At 38.5% G+C, this 19661-nt stretch overlaps 1 protein-coding gene across 1 annotated transcript in view; it reads left to right on the forward strand.

The window, feature by feature from the left end:
* The first annotated feature begins 270 nt into the window (after positions 1–270).
* VAR3 (zinc finger (Ran-binding) family protein) overlaps positions 271–19661 on the forward strand; it is a 32253-nt gene continuing 12862 nt past the window's right edge. Inside the window, exons 1-2 of the mRNA XM_010248072.3 lie at positions 271–916; positions 997–1114. Coding sequence (XP_010246374.1) covers positions 462–916; positions 997–1114 — 573 coding nt within the window. The 5' untranslated portion in view covers positions 271–461. The remainder of the gene's footprint in view (positions 917–996; positions 1115–19661) is intronic.

Raw genomic sequence — 19661 nt, forward strand, 5'->3', positions numbered from 1 at the left:
TAAAACGATAAGGGTAAAATTGGATTAAAAAATATTTGTTACATGTGAATGAATTTTGAGGGAATATTAATGGATGTTAATGATAAGGGCAGAGTTAGTCAATTGTACCATTAGATTAGAGAGTAATTAAATACTTAATCAATTAGCTTATAGTTTAAGAAATTTACCCTTTTCTTAAAGTAGGAATACTGATTTGCCCTTTTATCAATAGTTCCATTCGTCCGTTTGAAGTTCGTCTTATCGGGAAGAAGATTCTTCCCGGTTTGCATTATCGTTACGACTTGCGAATTAAACCCCCCCGTATTCATTAGCTGGAGATTTTTTTTTGAAGTGGCGTCTTTTCTTTGAAATAAGAAGAAGTGTACTACACATAACACAGTACACACAACGGGTGGAAGCGCTTCTAAGAACGTGGTTTTGGCGATTTGTTACGGTTATCACTGAATACCTATCCGGCAGTGATGGGCAGCGCTTCTAAGTTTATCATGCTGCTTAGCACTCCATTTCCCTTCCTCTGTTCCCGCCCTTCAACTCTCCGCCTCGCTCGCTACGCGAGGGTTTCTATTGCTTGCTTCTCTTCCTCAGGTCACCATAGCAGGTTGTCTTCGAACTCTCGCCCTCGGTTGGCGTCTCCAATCAAGGTTTCTGAACAAATTCACACGCAGACCAGTAGTATCAGAGACGATTATGCTGACGAATCAGTAGGGTTCTCGAGTTATAGGGTTTCTCATCCTTGGCTGGAGTGGTCGAAGCTGGTGGAGAATCTCAAGGACAGGGGCTACTTTGATTGTCAGAGTTCTTCACTTGAAAACAGCAATAAAGATGAGTTTTCGGTGTTTGAAGACCTGCCGGAGGAGTTCGTACGAGCTGCCAGTGCATGTCTCTCTTTTGCTCGTGACAAGCCGGATATTTTAGGGTTCTCTCTTTCTCTCTCTCTCTCTCTCCCTCCCTCTCTCTCCCTCTCTAAGCCTGGATATTTTGGTCTCGTAACTGCAGGTCGCTTTCTAGGAAGGATATGGAGGTTATTGTTGAAAATGGATCACCGTTTCTATTCAAAAACTCACTGGAGTCGGCAAGGCGGATGAGGTCATTCCTAGGCAGGAGCGGAAGCGATGTAAGACAATTGATTAATACATTCTCATGAAGCTGTTATAAGTGATTTTCCCCCTCAATGTTTACCACACACTATAAGCTTGTAACTTTGGTTGCTGAACGTTACTGGGCATTACAGTTTCTTTTTCAACTGGCAGAAAATGAAGTATCTTTGTTTATCAACGGCATCAAAAGCATTTAGATTTCTTGAAGAAACTTTTACATTTTTTTTTTTTTGATGAAAATACTATTGCTACATTTGACATTCCTTATTTTAAGAACTTATCTCCCTTTGCTGTTAAAATGCCCCTATGAACATTGAGTTTTTAATTGCGAAAAGGAGATAAGTCTTTAAATTAAGGAATGCCAAATGCAGGCTATTACCTCTTATTTAGATTGACTAATGCATATTTGAATTGCATAACACGTGATTATTGCAAAAACTTGTTGAGTTATGGTTCCATGTATAATAGCTATTATTTCTTGCTTCTCTGCTTATAGGGTCCCAAAAAACTAGAACCATTTCATGCTTGAATTTGGCTAAACTGTGTAATGCAGTTTTTCCTTGAGATATGTGGCATTAATACCCTCTGGTAAGGATGGCAACATGTTGGTGATGGTTGGTATCTATCACTGAACCCTACTGAAGATAACTCCATTCCAAATCTTTTGCACCCTGTGAAGAGACAACGTGGGGTAGGGCAGGAGATGGGGAGAGAAAAAAATGGAATGGGAGAAAGAGGGGTAAGATGGAAGAGCTTATTTTTCCAGATGGGGGGGGGGCAGAGACTTGCTTCATGTGGAGGTGATTCTGTCTCTTTTGGGACAGTGATTAGGTCATATTATTGAAAAGAGCCCTTATCCAAAATGCAATTTGTTATCATTGGAGATGGTTTAATTGTTTTAGGAAAGGTGGAAAGAAAAGATCATGATGCCAAGTCTGTATAAAGTCGCTAATAAAAAATCTGTGTACAATCAGCATGATATAAATTAAAATAGAAATAACTTTACTTAAATCCTGAATCCCACTTAATATTTATAAAATCAGCATAATTTGATCCAATTATGGCTTAACGGATATCCGGAACTTAAGTGAATTGGAATTTGGACTAGAATCAGATTAAATATGATCTGCTTGTGGTCCTACACTACACCTTTTTTTTTGGCTCTTTAGTCAAGTTCAAAAGATTTAGAGATTAAAACCACTTTGACCTCTAAAATCTCTATTATTTTCTTGTTCGTATGATATATCCTGGGGAGAATATCTCAACAGATTCAGGTTATTAAAACCTGATCTCTGTCTGTGATGTGACAATCCCTTAAAAAACCCAATCCTTTCTAGACATAGATTATCCAAGGTCTGGGTGGGACAAGTACAATTTAAGGTTTAAACCTCCTAATAACTATTCTTACACTTTTATTGGAGGGAAATTGCTTGATTGAAGCTCTCTCCTTTGCACTATGAGCCACTCCTGATACAATCTCATATGGTTTATTACATGTTTTTTGAAGAAAGATAATAATTTCGTTAAACAAAAGAGGGCTATACCTGAAAAATATGTACAAAATCAAAGGCCTTGAATGCAAAAACGAGCTATTGATCAAAAAAAAAAAAAGCAAAAACGAGCAAAGCCAACATTAAGCATTTGGCTATGTATTTGCACTGTACAAAATATTCCCTTCTTGACCCAGATCTAGCTAAACTGTCTGCAACCTTATTCAGTTCTTTGGATCCATCTAAAGCTCCAGACTCCAGTTGATAGAAGAAACTAACTCATGGATTTCTAGCAGAAGGTGGGAGAGCTTCCTAGGTCCAGAAACTTGGGCAATGGCCCAACTAATGGCAACTCTTGAGTCCCCTTCCACTGCTAAGGAAGTAGTCTGCTGCTTTCTGGCAATTCTAAGACATTCCAGTAGAGGACGGATCTCAGCATCTGTTGCATCCAAGGCTGAGGTGGGGCAACCAAAAGCCCACAGTAAGTCACCATTAGATCTATGTAGGAGGCCACCAATTCCAGCTTTTGCTGGGGGGGGGGGGTTGACATCCTGAGGCCTTCTGAAGCTTCCATCAAATTTCAGGATAAACTCATATTTCTACCTAGAGAGGGATGGTAGGCTGGCTACTAGCAGGAGAAATGTATAATAACTCTACCTAATTTCTCTGCAAGTCACCAGCTTTTTTCCCCAGCAAAAGGCTGCTGTTTACCATCCAAGAGTTGAGCAAAGTATGAATATGGCCATTGAGTGACTCCAAGGAGGATGAGTTGTTTTAAAAATTCTCTTGTTTCATTCTTCCCGTATGTTCCACATAACAACATGGACAATTGCCTTCTAACAACATCTGTTTCTGCTACCTAATTGATTTTATCCCATGTCAATGATTTATGAGATCCCCAATAGAGAGTTTTTTTTTTTTTTTTTTTCCTGAAAAGGTAAAGTAAAGTATTATATTGACTATCAACAGTGTAAAGTTCTGTAGAAGAGGCTGTACAAAAACTGCATTAAAGCCCCCCAAAAGAATTCACCCTCAAAAAAGAACCGGAACAAAACACATCTTTGAAAACATCAGAAATATACAGCCAACTCCTCAGTTCTTCCACTACAAAATTAATTACCCCAGCCTCAGACTTGGCTTTCTGCTAAAAAATCCTGTTGTTCCTTTCTAACCAGATCACCCACATGACTGCAGTGGGAATAAGATACCACACTTACTTCCCTTCTTTGGACATTCCTTGGACTCGCTACCCATATAACAAGGAGGAAACTGATTCTGGCAAGCACCAACTCAGATTTACAGCTCTAAGAAAATGCTGCCACACCACTGAAGAGAAGCTGCAGTGAATGAAGAGATGATTTGCCAATTCGGGTACCAAATTACAAAGAGGACAAGTCACATCTAACAGACTGAAACCCTTCCTTATCAGTATTTCCTTGGTGAGGCACTTCTCTTTTGCAACCACCCACAAGAAGAATTTGACTTTCAAGGGAGCTGAAACTTTCCAAATGGCTTTGGAAGGGAAAGGCTGACTATTGCTTCTTAGCAGCCCTAGATGGAAAGATTTGACGGTAAAGCACCCAGAATTTGTCCACGACCAGCATCTAGCATCCTCGGAATGCAGGTCTGGATGTTGAGCTTGAAGCAAGGAAAACAGTTCTACCACCTGATCCAACTCCCAACCATTAAAATTTCTTCTAAAAGCAGGAGCCTAGACTAGAGTATCACCCTCCTGTGCAAAGCAATCTGCAACAGAACTCAGGGTGTCTTCAGCAGCAGCAAACACAACAGTAAACCTCTTTTAATTTGAAGTCACCACACCGAGGGTCCATCCAGAATTTCAGTCTTCTACCATTTCCAACTTTGTAGGAAATACCTTTGATGAAATGAGAGTAAGCTTTGTAAATGCCTTTCTAGATGCTACACCCATAGGATTGCTGTGACCCGCCTGCATCCCATCCATTATCATTGAAACCATATTTTTCAGCAATTAAAACTCTCCATGATTCATGAGGTTGATTTAAGAATCTCTAGAACCAGCTTCCCAAAAGCGCTAAATTGAACTGTTTCACCTTCTTAATCCCAAGCCCACCTTGAGAGTTAGGTTTGCAAATCTCATCCCAATTTACCAAGTGGTACTATCCTTCCACCCTAGCCACAGGAAATCCCTCATCTTTTTTTTTTTTTTTTCTCTTCAATTTTCAAAGCCACCTCAGGAGGCAATAAAAAAAGAGACATGAATTTAGCCGGCAGGCTGGCTAAAACACTCTTTACAAAAACCAGCTTAGCCCCTTTGGAAATATATCTAGCTTTCCAAGAAGCTAGTTTCCTGTCAACTCTCTCTAGAATAGGGTTCCTGATACTACCTGAGTTACTCTTTGCCCCTAAGGGAAGGCCATGATATGAGGAAGGAAAACTGCTTGTTTTGCACCCTAACACATCAGCTATATCTTGAAGGTTCAGAATGTTCCCAACTGGCAGCATCTCACTCTTAGAGAAGTTGACTTTAAAACCTGAAACCACTTCAAACCAGCACAGTAGAAAACGGAGATTAAGAACCTGGTCCGAAGAAGCCTCACAAAAAATAAGAGTATCATTGGCATACTGCAACAAAGAGATTCTTGAACCACCAGGACAGACCTTGAAATGAACAATCTGACCTAGTTATGAAGCTCTCTCTGTCAACTTGCTCAACCCTTCCATGACTAACAAAAACAACAAAGGTGACAGTGGGTCACCTTATTATAAGCCTTCTCGAACTTCTAAACTTGCCTTTATCTGCCCCATTAACAAGGATTGAGAAGCAAGGGGTGGTAACACAAACTTTCATCCAATTCCTCCACTTCTGACCAAAATATAGTCTGTTAGTATTGCCAATAGAATTTGGAGGTATCCAGCTATAGTTTCCTCCATAAATCGTATCAAGATAGTATTGCCATACACTTCTAGCAACCTGATAGTTAACAAGGAGATGTCCGATGGATTCCCCATCCTAGCACAAGATATGGATGTTGGGGGAAATATATTCTCTGTCACACTTCTTCTGAAGGATATAGCAAGTGTCGAGTTTTCCACAAGCTGCCTCCCAAATGAAAAAGGAAATCTTAGGCAAGGTTTAAAATGTCGATGTCGATGGAAATGTCGAGGGGAAATATTGTAAAAATTAGAGACATTGTGGAAATATTATGAAATATGTGGAAATATGCAAAGATATTTTGTAAAATGATAAAAGAAGCATTAATACATATTTCTAGACTATTATCTTATTCCCAACCATTATATAAAGCTAAGAAACTAAGACCAATAACAAATTAGTAAATGACGATTTACTGATTTATTATGCATTTTGATGTTTTTACAAGGTTATCTGATATTTTCTTTTATTATTTTTAATTCTGATTTATTATAAATTCTAATATATTTATTTCACACTAGTAAATAGAAATATATTTATTCTATTTTTTAAATATTAAAGTTATAATACATTATGTTTTATTATAAATTTAATAAACTGATTCTCCTTTTTGTAGTATTAAGATTATGATAAATTCTGATTTCTTATAAAACTTAATGAATTTATTATGATTTTTAATACTAAATTTATAGAAAATTATGATTTAGTGTAAAATTTATTAAATTTATTCTGATTTTTTATATTAAATGTAGAATATGGTTTATTATAAAATTTAATAAACATTTTCTGATTTTAATAAATATTTTAAAAAATACTAACTAGTTAATATTTTATTACTTGAAAAATATTTTATGTTTTATATTATAAAGTAATTAATTTATTCTTTTGTTTTTATATTTTGTTAATTCTTTTTATAAATATTTTATTTGAAATATTAAATAGAAATTATTAATGGAATAATCTATATTAATATACTGTATTATATTAATATAATATACTAATATATTATATTTTTAATGTACATTAGTTGACATCCTGTCGACATCTTGTTGACATAATAGGAAAAGCTGTATTTTTTTTGGTTATTTGGACCGGTTTGGTCGACATTTCCGAAATATAGGAAATGTTGACCAACATAATGTAATTGTTATTATTACCATCCACTTTCATGTCGGTGAGCCTCGACATCGACATATGTCGGGCGACATTAGCGACATTTGGCGACATTTGAAACCATGATCTTAGGAGGGGCCATGGGGAGTCAAAATCTTCTTGTACAGAAAAGGAGAAGAAGGGTTTGCAATTAATTTTAGGAAAAAAGATTTAGTGGAAAAGGATCCATTAGGAGTTGGGGACCACCCACAAGTTTTATCCGGGGTAGGGGTGAGCATAGTTCAGTTTGTCTCCAACCACACCAGGGGAAGTGACCATTTGCTCCCACCATTTCTAACTCCCAAAAGTGCTTTCTATCTCTCTGGTGATTAAGACTATATACCCCTGGGAATATCCAAGTGATATCATCCAAAAGTTGGAAAGCAGCATAGAAATGGATAATTGTCCTCTATCAATTCAACTCCTGAAGTGACACTCTCATCCCAGATTACCAAAAGACCTCCGGTAGAATTGATTGAGGGGAGCCATACCGTTTTTTTTTTTTTTTTAAATTTCTGATATCCCAAATAGCTCTGATCAGTTTTGTCCACCATTTCTTTTTTTCTTTCGTGAAAGCCACCACATCTGGTTTTTCTCCAATAGGAATCTCTTTTATTAGAAACCTTTTCCGATCACCTCGTAAGCCTCTTGTGTTTCAAAACAGATTTTGTTTTTTGATAAGTAAAAGTTCATTAAAATTTCCTTGAAATCAATAAAGATAAGCAACTGTTACAAGCATCTCAAAGAGAGGCACGAGATGCAGACTCACTCTACAAGAAAGAACAGCACAAAGATTACAATTGAGCCCAATACAACTGTTCCCTTATCACCCCCTGTTTAGCTAAAGAATTAGCCAATGCATTAGCCTCCCTCCCCACCCATTGTATAACCAGATTCATATGTTGTGTTAACCATTTGAACTTCTTCATTTTGTCTCTGTAGCACCATATGACTGAATCTGAATCTTTTAGCCATCCCACTGCCACCTTGGTGTCCCCTTCAACCACTAGATTCTCCAAGCTCAATTCTTTTGCAATCTGAACACCTTGTAGGATTTTTTTTTGAAGAATCAGTAAAAAATTCATTAAAAGAAAAGGTTACATCCTAACACCCTTGGTTGTTAAGATGACACACCAAATACATCAAGTACATACTTCTAGTACATGCTATGCTCCAAACATTAAACTGAAAAGGCTTCTACATTACAAGGCTGTAAGTCAAGGGAATTCCAGAAATTTTGCAATAAATCAGCTTTGAAGACTTGGTCAAAATCTGGGAGACCAAGAACCCACTCTGATATCAGATTGGACACTGTAGCAACCATGTATTCTATATTGTTAGACATGTTTTTGAAAACTCTTCTGTTTCTCTCCCTCCAAATAGACCAACATACTGCAAAAGGAACACAACTCCAAATAATCCTGGCTTTCTTACTTCCACTAAACTTTGGCCACAGTTCAGCTTTAAAGAGTCTCCACCACCTATTTGTCTTGAGTAAAGTGCTACTACATTCCCTTCCTCATCTCTAATGGCCCCTCCATTTCCAGATGGGCCTGGGTTGCCTAGACTCCCATCAGAATTTAATTTCAGAAAACCTTCAATGGGAGGTGCTCAATTCACATGTATCTTATCCTTCTGTACTGAATTAGAAGCCACTAAATACTAGTTCCTCCAAATATCATCAAAAGAGAATTGTTGAAACAAATCCGAGGTTTATAGCCAATGTATATCCCTGGTCATTACACAGTCCGTAATTTGTTTCTTGTTTCTCTCCTCTTGGAAGATTCTAGCATTTCTTTTTTTCCATAAAGTTCAAATCACTACTTCTCTAGTGCACCTCCACATTATTCTTCCCCTTCTCTTTGGCCAAGCAAAGGTAGATGGATCAAACAACATCTTAATCTGCATTAGCATGTTCCGTCTGCACCCAAACAAAGAGAAAAACCAATTCCAAATATTTGCAACAAAGGAACATGATATTAGTAAGTGGTAACAAGATTCACCCTCGGATTTACAAACAATGCACCAATTTAGGGAAATACACAAAAAAGGTTTCTTCTTTTGCAAGTAATCCAAAGTGTTTACTTTCCCATAGATCACTTCCCAACAAACACCATTAATTTTAGGGGGAATCGATTGAAAACAAACATCCTTATAGGAGAAGGGTTGACAAAGAGCATTAAAGAAGAGGCACAAGAAAAGAGACCTTTAGAACTTGGACACCAAGCTCTTCTATTTAGTTTAGAAGGCCCTAAAGTGACTCTATCAAGAAGAAGTAAAATCTCTATTATATAGGTGGATTCCTCATCCCTCAATTCCCTTCGAAACCCAAGGTCCCGATGATGAGCCGAAGGCAAGATAGGAGTGATTACAAATTTTGAGACCATCACATTTTTGTACAAGGAAATGGAACACAAAGAAGGAAACAAGTCTTAGGCCAGTCACCAAGCTAAATGTCTTCCCAAAAACGAATTAAATTCCCTAAACAAACATCATACCTGATAAACTTGAGGAAGTGAGGAAGGAAACTATGGATTGCTTTCCAAGGTGCTGCCAAAGTAGCCCGACGTGATACACCATCATCCTAGCCATTCCTCTAGCTTTTCTATCAATACTGTCCACCACCTTATGCCACACGTTTTCTCTCTCTAGTGGTCATCTTCAGAATCACTTCCCTAATAAAGCTATATTCTTCTTTCTTAATGGGGATTAGAAGTTTCATTGGAGAACCTTATGACATTGAAGTCCCCACCCATGCACAAAGCACCCTCCCACAAACCCCATATTGCATGCAGTTCCTCCCACATATCATTCCTCTCTCTATAATTATTTGGTTCATAAACATTAGTTTACGCTCAATTCAAGTGAATCCATCCTCCACATTCTTGAACTTTATTGAGCCAGTATATCTGCCAATTAGCTCCTCCATTGATTCCAAAACTTCATCCTTCCACAGTGTCAATATGCCTCCTGAATCCTCCCAAGATGGAGCCTCAATCCATCTTATACTCCTTGATCTCCACAAGATCCTGACTCGTCTTCTATCCAACTCTGCTAATACAGTCTCTTGCAACACATAACATCGAGATTTTCTCTCTTTTCTTTTTTATAGATCTTTTATTACCCTTCTTTTCCTTGCACTCCCCAGGGCTCTTATGTTCCAACTGACTATTTTCATTTTTTCACCTTTTAGTTAAACTCTCTTCTTCTTCTTCCCTCTCTACTTCTGTCTTTTTCTTCTTCCTCTTTTTCCTTTTTTCTTCACTATTCCTGAAGTACACTTTCACCTTTTGATTCCCTTACACCTTTTGAGCCCCTTGACTTTGTGTGTCATCCCCTACAGTTGAGTTGACCTTATCTTTCTCCTTTTTCTTCTTCTCCACCTCCTCTTCCATCTTTCCTTCCATACATAATGGATCTTGACTACCCTCCTCAATTGTTTCTTCCTTTCTTTTGAGATCCTTAAGAAATTCACTAATTAAAGCCCAAATCCTCTCCACCTCCTCTTCCATCCACCAAGGCCTTTTGCTAAGTTGGGCCAGTGCTAACATGAATCGGTTATTAGACTTAGAAGCTTTTGATCTTTAGTAGAGAAAGCCTAGTTGGTCAAGGGCCTAGACTTTCAGGGCCCAACTTTGATTTAAAATTTAGATGCTCCACTTTATTGTTCAAAGGCAGGAGGAGAGTCAGATTGCTTGACAGCTGTCCCCCATTTGTTGAGTTGGAGGAAAAGAAGCTTCAGCTCGGGTTGGAAGTTGGAACATTGCTGATCGGTGCCTTGCTTAAGAAGTTTGGTGGAAGTGTGGATTGTCTCTAGCCCACCATACAGATTTTCTATGAGTTCAAAGATCAGGCGTGCCTAGGTGAAATGAAAGGCCCATCACTTTGATCTAGCCATCGAATTTCAAGGAGTCCTCTTGTGAGTTCACTAGAGGCCACCACCTTTGAATGAAGATTTCTTTTCCCAAAAATACAAGGAGACCCCATCCTCAGCCATTTCTGCAGTTGATCATTTGGACTACCGACTACTGTTGGAATGTTTACTTTATTTTTTATGTTTGTATTATGCTGAGTTAGGATCTGTTTAGTCTAGGGGCATAAGGGTCTTTTCCCTTTTAATTATGGTTGCCCTATATATAATAATATAAGCTGGCGCCGCCAGTCAGTTAGTCGACTCCAAAACCTTTCTCTTCTCTTCTCCTTTCTCTCCTCTCTCCCTTTTCTTCTTCCTTATTTCTCCTCTCTTCTTCTGTTAATATGGTATCAAAGTGGTTCTACTGGGTCTGAGAGCAGATCGAACAAGTTCTTTCTTTCTTATCTTGCTGTCTTCTTCAACTGAGATCAGAAAGGCTGGCCTATGACTGGTACAAACTTGTTTTATTACCTTTTTTCTTTTCTCTTGGTCGTGTACCAAGAAAAAACAAATGAATCAAGACTGCTGAATGCCTGTTTTTTAACCTTTGTGGTGTGATGGTACTGTTTTATGTCAAGACTGTTGGAACAGACCAACAGAAGGCAGTTAGTCAGTTTTACAAGAGGAGGCCACTAACCAGCCACTTGTAATAACCCCCATCCACTTGTAACAACTGCCATCCAAACAGTCTTACAAGAGGAGGCCACTAACCAGCCACTTGTAATAACCACCATCCACTTGTAACAACTGCCACCCAATTGGACTGTCAAGACTGTTGGAGACCAACAGAAGGCAGTTAGTCAGTTACAAGAAGAGGCCACATCAGCAGCCACTTGTCACAACTGCCATCCACTTGTAACAGCTGTAACAGTCAAGATTGTAACACTATAAGTAGTAGAGCCAAAAAGAATAATGGAGGACTCTTTCAGCATTAAACTCTCTCTCTCTCTCTCTCTTTCCAAGAATTCAGGAGGTTGGCCCCTCGAAGAGCCCTGAGTTAGGCAGGTTCCTAACAATTTGGTATCAGAGCCAGCATGACCAACACAAGAAACACATCAGTAGACACCCGAGTGGATCAGATGGAGGTCGAGATCCATCGAATGTCTTCAGATCTCAAAGAAATGAAGGAAAGCTTCACTACTCTCCTCCTTCGACTAGAACAGGGGCAACGAACATTGGCAGAGGAAGCCTCGAAGAGCGCAGCCATGAAAACAGTCACAGAACAGGGGCGACAACACGAATAGCCAAAATCGACTTCCCCATATTCTTAGGCGGCGACCCAACCCCCTGGATTCTCAGAGCAGAAAGGTATTTCGATTACCATGAAACACCGGGACAGGATAGGGTAGCTCTGGCTTCTATGCATCTTGAAGGGGAAGCTATCCTCTGGTTTCAATGGTATCGAAGGGGGAACCCCCGTCAAACCTGGGCAGACTTTACGGACGCCATGACTGTCCGTTTTGGATCATCTGGGTTTGAAGATCTTGATGAAGACTTGGCAAAACTGCGGCAGGTGGGATCAGTAAAAGAATACCAGATGGAGTTCGAAAGGCTGGTCGTGAAAGTCCAAGGATGGACTGAGAAGGCGCTGGTGGGAAGCTTCGTCAGTGGCCTAAAGGAAGAATTGCGACTAGAAGTGAAGGCGATTCAGCCCACTTCCGTCATCAATGCAGCAGCACTAGAAAGACTGTATGAGGACAAGTTCAGTCGAGCAAGAAAGGTGCAGCGACCATGGGGTCCAGGAACAAGGAAGGAGCAAGAAAGGACGACAACACCAGACAAGGAGGGAGTTCAAGGCCCACTGGTTCCCTTCAAGCAACTGACTTGGGCAGAGATGCAAGCTCGCAAAGACAAAGGTCTCTGCTACAACTGCGAAGAGAAATTTGGGCCAGGCCATCGCTGCAAGAAACAACAAGCGTTTCTCCTCCAAACAGATGTTGAAGAGGAAGACAACAACACCGGTTGCGGAGAATCTAACCCAGGTTGGGAAATACAATCCAATGGTACGCCTGAAATATCCTTACAAGCCCTTACGGGACTTGCGTCCCCTCAAACAATGAGAGTTGTAGGGCTGATTCTAGGGTGCCAAGTGTCAATCCTCATAGACAGTGGCAGCTCCCTTAACTTCATTACCCAAGTGGTAGATAAAATGGGACTTCCGGTTCAGCCAACAACAACCTTTACGGTTCATGTGACCAACGGTAACAGCTTCTCTTGCAATAGCATTTGCATGAGCCTACCCCTAAAGATTCAAGGTCATTAGTTTGCAGTGGACCTATATCCTCTCCATCTCAGTGGAGTGGACGTGGTACTAGGCATTCAATGGTTAAGACAGCTAGTAGAGGCTTGGAGAGTGCTTTGGTAATCAGGAAGAATCAAAGGTTAGGGTTCAGGCCACGATTGAAGGTAGCGATCAAAGTTTTCTGGGTAAGTCTGTATTTTTCCCTTGAGATTGCTGTCAGTCAAGATAGGTGTGACCTATCTAGGAGGAGCGGCTGAACTCTCCTATTTTCTCTCAGAGGTGATCGGTTTTTTTTTAGGGTTTGTTATTAACCCTACGGCTAGACTTGACTGTGAATTCTTCTAGAAGGTGCGGCTGAGCACTGTTTATGTTCTCACAAAGGTTTTCCTAACCCTACGATTAAAACCCTAATTCTGCCTAAGCATTACAAATTGCTTTCTAAGTGGTGTTCAGACCTGTTTTGGCTTCCGAGCTTGCTTTGAGGGGGCGAGAACTGTTATCGGACTGCTTATATTGTGATTGTTGATTGGTTTCAGATCAGATCTGAACTGATTTCATACATATTTCTGATTGTGATCAGTTGTTTAAGTGTTGTTTTCTATTGCAGTAACCTTAATAGTTGTTAACTACTGATTCTTAACCAAGAATGGAATTCAAAAATCAGGGAGAAGGTGTTTTTGGGAACAACAACTCTGGTAGTATGTCTGAAACTGCGTTTCAGATTACAACTGTGAGATTTGACGGATCCAATTACTTGGAATGGGCCCAATCAGCCATGATGGCTATTGGGGGAAGGGGAAAACTTAACTACCTATTGGGAGATGTGAAAGAACCTTCCAAGGAGGACCCAATGTATACCAAGTGGGTTCAGGAGAACTATTTGGTTATGACATGGTTGTGTAACTCTATGCAGCCACATATCAGCCAAAATTACTTGTGGGCAAAGATAGCCAAGGAGATATGGGATGTCATGAAAGAGACCTACTCCCAACCCCTTAATGTTGCTAGAGCATATGACCTGAAGTGTGAGGTGAATAACCTTAAACAAGGAGAGAAACCGGTCTTTGTTTATTTCTCTACCTTGAAATCTCTGTGGCATGAAATTGACCATCTGGAGACTCTTGAGTGGGAAAGTCCAAAAGATGCACAGACCCATAGAAAGCAAGTCGAGACCAATAGGGTGTTTGAATTTCTGGCTAGCCTGAATTCAGATTATGACATTGTGAGACAGTAGATACTGACAAGAGACGGTGTGACCCTATCTCAACCCTACTCTCTGGTGCATAGTGAAGAGATCAGGAGAAAGGTTATGATGACACCAGCCCTTCCCCCCAGCCCTAGCAGCAGTTAAACCTAAGTCTGGGGGTGATATAGAAAGGAACATGAAGAAGGAAGATAAACGGATACATGTTGGAAGCCGCACCCTCATTTAGTCCCAGCAAAACTGAAGAATAAAAGGGGAAATGCTCATATGGCTGTGAATACTGATTCTGCATCCTCGGCGGGCACAAAAGGCACACCCCTAGATACCTTAGATGTTGTTCAGGCTGCCCTAATACAATTGGAAAAGGAGGTTGGGAATTCAGCTCAATCATCTCAGTCACCATCAGCCCCGGCCACATCAGCATTTGCTCATTTAGGTACTCGGGCCTCAGCTTACCATGCTTCAGCTCCAGGTAACACTAAACCTTGTTGGGTAATAGACTCGGGTCCATCTGACCATATGACTAGCTTGCCATCACTGTTCACTACTTATCACTTATCTTCTGGTAGAGATAAAGTATCCATTACTGATGGCTCTCTTGTTCCCATTTCTGGCAAGGGTGACATCAACTTATCTGACACTATCTCTTTATCCTCAGTCTTGTATGTTCCTAAACTTGATACTAATTTGCTTTCAGTCAGTAGTATTACCAAACATCAGAACTGTTTAGTAACATTTTTCCCTGACCGATGTGTTTTTCAGGACTTGGAGACGAGGAAGGTGATTGGAACTGGCCGTGAGACGAATGGGATCTATCTGCTTGGAGAGAGTTCTCATTGGAAAGAGCCTGTGGATAAGAAGTCTTTTGTTTCTCAGTCTGTGAGTCCAGTTATGCTCTGGCATAATCGATTAGGTCATTTTTCTTTTCGGTCTTTGAAGAGTCAGTTTCCTACTTTATTTGAGTCTGTTGAGATGTGAGAGTTGTGAGCTTGCCAAACATTGTAAACATCTTATTCCTTGAGTAATAAAAGAAGTAGTAACTCTTTTGATATTGTGCATACCGATGTTTGGGGGCCGTATCACATCCTTTCTATGGGTGGGTATAGATATTTTCTGTTGTTTGTTGATGACTGTACCCGGTTCTCTTGGGTCTACCTTATGCGTTCTCGAGATGAGGTTCCCGCTCTGACCCAAAACTTTCATCAGATGATTTTAACCCAGTTTGGGGTCAAAATCAAAGTCCTCCGATCTAATAATGCAAATGAATACTTTGCTAAGCCACTGGCCTCTTATCTACTCGATCATGGGGTTATACACCAAAGCACTTGTCCTCATATACCACAGCAGAATGGGGTTGCCGAGAGGAAGAATAGGCACATTTTGGAGGTGGCTAAAAGCATTATGTTTACCTCCAATGTGCCTATCCGTTTCTGGGGTGATGCTATCCTCACGGCCGTGTATCTCATTAATCGGGTTCCTTCACGGGTTCTTGATATGAAGCCTCTGTTTACCCTTCTATACCCAGACGAGTTGTTTATTGTTCCTCTTAAAACCTTTGGTTGTACCTGTTTTGTTCAGCTCCTTGGACGTCATCATTCCAAATTTGACCCCAAGGCTTCCAAATGCATTTTTCTCGGTTATGCACAAATTCAAAAGGGCTATTGCTGCTATGATCCTGTTTCAGGGAGGAGATTTGTCTCGATGGATGTCACCTTCTTTGTGGCCAAGGTTTTATCTTTGAGGCTTAAAAAGGTGCTGCCCTTTCTCATCTCCCACTTTCAAGGGGCCTCCATTCAGGATGGACAAATAATTGACCAAATCTTAATTGCTAATGAATGCCCGAAAGCCCAAAAAAGGTTAAAAAAGGGAGTAACAATCAAATTGGATTTGGAGAAAGCCTATTATATAGTGGTTTGGGGTTTCTTGTTGGAGATTATGAGGAGATGTGGTTTCGGGAATTTATGGTGTAAATGGATTGGAGGGTGTTTGCAAACAAGTCACTATTCTATTATTGTTAATGGCTTGGTAGTTGACTTTTTTGAAGGACTTCGAGGGTTCAAACAAGGCGATCCACTCTCCCTATTTCTCTTTACTTTGGTATCCCATTTGCAGTTATTTAAGGGTTGGGTAATAGGAAGAGACAAAGTTCTGGTATCCCATTTGCAGTTTGCAGAAGACATTCTTGTTTTCTATGATGGGGATTGCAGAGAGGGGATGGAAAATCTAAAGCTAGTTGTGAAACTCTGAGAGAGGATTTCCAATTTGAAAATTAATTGGTCTAAATGTCTGTTGGCTGGTATCAATTTGGAAGATAATGCTAAGAGCAATGGTAGAATCCTTGGGTTGTGAAAGAGGAATTTGGCCCCTGAACGACTTAGATTTACCCTTAGGTGGCAACCCTAGAGTGACTAGTTTTTGGACCCCAATGGTGGAAAGGTTTGAGAAGAGGCTAGCAAGCTGGAAGAGGAACTATATTTTGTTGGGAGGGAGGATTACTTTGATCAAGTCCTCTCTAGCAAACCTTCCAATGTACTACATGTCGGTTTTTAGGATGCCCCAAGCAGTGGTTAGAAGAATTGAAAAGATTATGATAGATTTTCTATGTGAGCCTGGGGAAGGGAAGAAAGAACAATTAGAGTCCGTTTGGTTTGCGAATATGACCGGAATTGGAATTGGAATCGAAACCAGAATGACCTATTCTTGATGCTTGTTTGGTTCAATCTGGAATTTGAATCGTATTCCGGTTGTTGCTATTTGGTTCATTGGGAGTTGGAATCAGAATCAACTGAATTATTTAATTTTGTATTAGCTTATTTATTAATTTATTGTTACTTTATTAATATTTTATGAATATATAATTATTATTTTATTAGTATTTTGTTGTTATTTATTTAACACTTAATATCTTAGTATTTATCATTAATGTATAAATATTTTATTAATATATCATTTTTTGTTATTACATTAATAATATTTTTGTTACTATATTTTATTAAAAATTTATTATTTTATTATATTTTATTATTATTTTCTTATTAGCTTATTAATTTATATTATTTTTGTTTATTATTTTAAAATTAATTGATTATAGTTTTTTATTATTACTTTAATGATATTATGTTAACATTCATTTTCTACTTAATTATTATTATTGTTTAATAAATAATAATTTTGCTTTTTATTATTTTATTAGTAATTAATAATTAATATCTTAGTATTTATCATTAGTTTATGAATATTTTTATTAATATGTTATTATTATTATTAGTACTTTAATAGTATTTTTATATTATATTTTATTAATAATTTATTATTTTCTTATTAGCTTATTAGTGTTCTATTATTTTTATTTATTATTTAATAAATAATATGTTAGTATTTTATTATTACTATAATTATAATATATTAATATTTTATTTGTACTTAATTATTATTAGATAAATAATATGTTTGCTTTTTATTATTAATTTATTAGTAATTTATTATACTATTATGAGTTGATGAATGTTTTATTAATAATTTAATGATTAATATACTATTATTATTATTATTTTCTTATTATTACATTCATTATATTTTATTATTTAATTAATAATGTTTTGTTATTATTATTATTATTTTGTTATTACTTTAATTATATTGTATTATTTTTTTTATTTATACTTTTTATTATTATATTTAATAATTAATATCTTTGTTTGTTATTATTAATTTATTAATATTTTATTAGTGATAAAATTCAGTTCTGTATAGGTTTTAGTTTTAGAGTAATGAAGAAATAGAAAGAAGAGTGAAAGATTAGAACAAAGAGAAGAGAAGAGAAGGAATAGAAGTAAAGACTTGTTCAAACTAGAGAACTATTTCTCTCTAGTCGGCCAGGTTATTATTTATAGATTTCTAATCTCAAGCATAAAGACTATTGTGCCCTTATTTATGTTTGGGACACATCACTTAACCAGGATATAACAGATTTTACATCACACCTTTAACATAAAGTAAAATGACCACACTGCCCCTCTACAGCCGACTCTAACTATTAGGATTTGGGTCCCCATAAGGTTGAAGAATACAACTTTGTTGGGTAAATGGCTTTGGAGATTTTGGAGAAAAATGAGAAGTTGTGGAATAGAGTTATAACAAGTATCCATGGACTATCAAACAATGGGTGGGATGGTGGGCTGCTTGAACAGAGCTACTTTGGTTGCTCCTTGGAAGGCTATCCATGACATTCTTCCTGTGTTCCTCACTCATATCAGGTATGACTTGGCTTTGGGTCAGCAAATAAGGTTCTGGGAAGTTACTTGGATTGGGGATTCCCCTTTAACTGAGGCCTTTCTGTCTATCTTTGAACTTCTCTAGCCTCAAAGGAAAACCTGTGTCTGAATTTGTTAGCTCCTCTTTCCAATCAGGTCTGGATTGGAACTTGGGCCTTACTAGGAACCTTAAAGAGTCTGAAATTCCCAGTATTACTGCTTTGCTTAGCTTATTGAACTCAGTGGTTCTGGGGGATAGTGGTTCAGATTCTAGAGTGTGGGCCCTTGATCAATCTGGCTCATACTCATGTAAGTCCTTCATGTACTCTCTTGTAGCCTCCCCCCACTCTTCTTCTTTTGCTGTGAAGGAAATATGGTTTCGCTCCATTCCTCCTAAAATCAATGCTTTCTATTGGGAAGTGTTTCATGGCTCCATTAATAATTGTAATTTGCTTCAGAGGAAAAAAACAAACTGGTGTTTGTCCCTAAGTTGGTGTTTCTTATGTAAGTTATTTGGTGAGACTGCTTTTCACCTCTTAGTTTCTTGTCCTCTTGCTCTCTCTATTTTGGAGTGGTTTTCCTCTCTCTTTGGTTGCAGATGGCGCCTCCCTGATAGCTTGGAGGGACTATTTAGCTCACCTAATTTTACATGTTTGAAAAGAAGAGGCAGGATTTTGGGGAGATGCACTAGAGCAGTAGTGGTTTGGACACGTTGGGAAGAAAGGAATTGAAGAATCTTTGAAGACAAGGAAAGAAGTAAGGAAGCTGTAATCAGAAGTAATAACCCTAAGGGTGGATCATTGGGTCAAAACCTTAAAGCTCTTTGCAGAGTTTAAAGTTGAAGATTTTCTCAACTCGTGGGGTTCAATTGCTGCTTCATTGTCTAGAAAACAAAGAATAACAGTGGTCTGGACACCTCCATGTGCTGGTTGGAAGAAATTGAATTTTGATGGTAGTTGTATGGGTAATCCTAGCCCATTGGCTATTGGTGGGTTAATTAGAGAAGAAAATGGAAACATCCTAGCGCTGTATTCAGGTTCAGTTCAGCAAGGTGATGTGGTGAGATCAGAATTATTGGTAACAGTTTATGGGGTGGAGAAGGCTAAAGAAATGGGAATTGAGAGACTAATCATTGGAGGGGATTAAAAAATAGTAGTGGGTTGGCTGAAAAAGGGGGAAGGGGTAATTTGGCAGCTAAGGAATGAATTCAGGCGCTTCAAACAACTTTCTATAGATATGCTTATCCAATTAAGATGGATTAGAAGATCTGCAAACAGCATGGTAGACGGCCTAGCTAAACAAGGAATTCAGAGACAATCCATGTTTTGGGTTCATTTGTAAATGTGGGATGGCTTTTTTGGTTTGATTTTTTTTAACAACCTCTTGTATATTTCTT

This window comes from Nelumbo nucifera, chromosome 3 (assembly GCF_055504915.1).
Source record: "Nelumbo nucifera cultivar China Antique chromosome 3, China Antique-T2T, whole genome shotgun sequence".
In the NCBI taxonomy this organism is placed as follows: domain Eukaryota; kingdom Viridiplantae; phylum Streptophyta; class Magnoliopsida; order Proteales; family Nelumbonaceae; genus Nelumbo; species Nelumbo nucifera.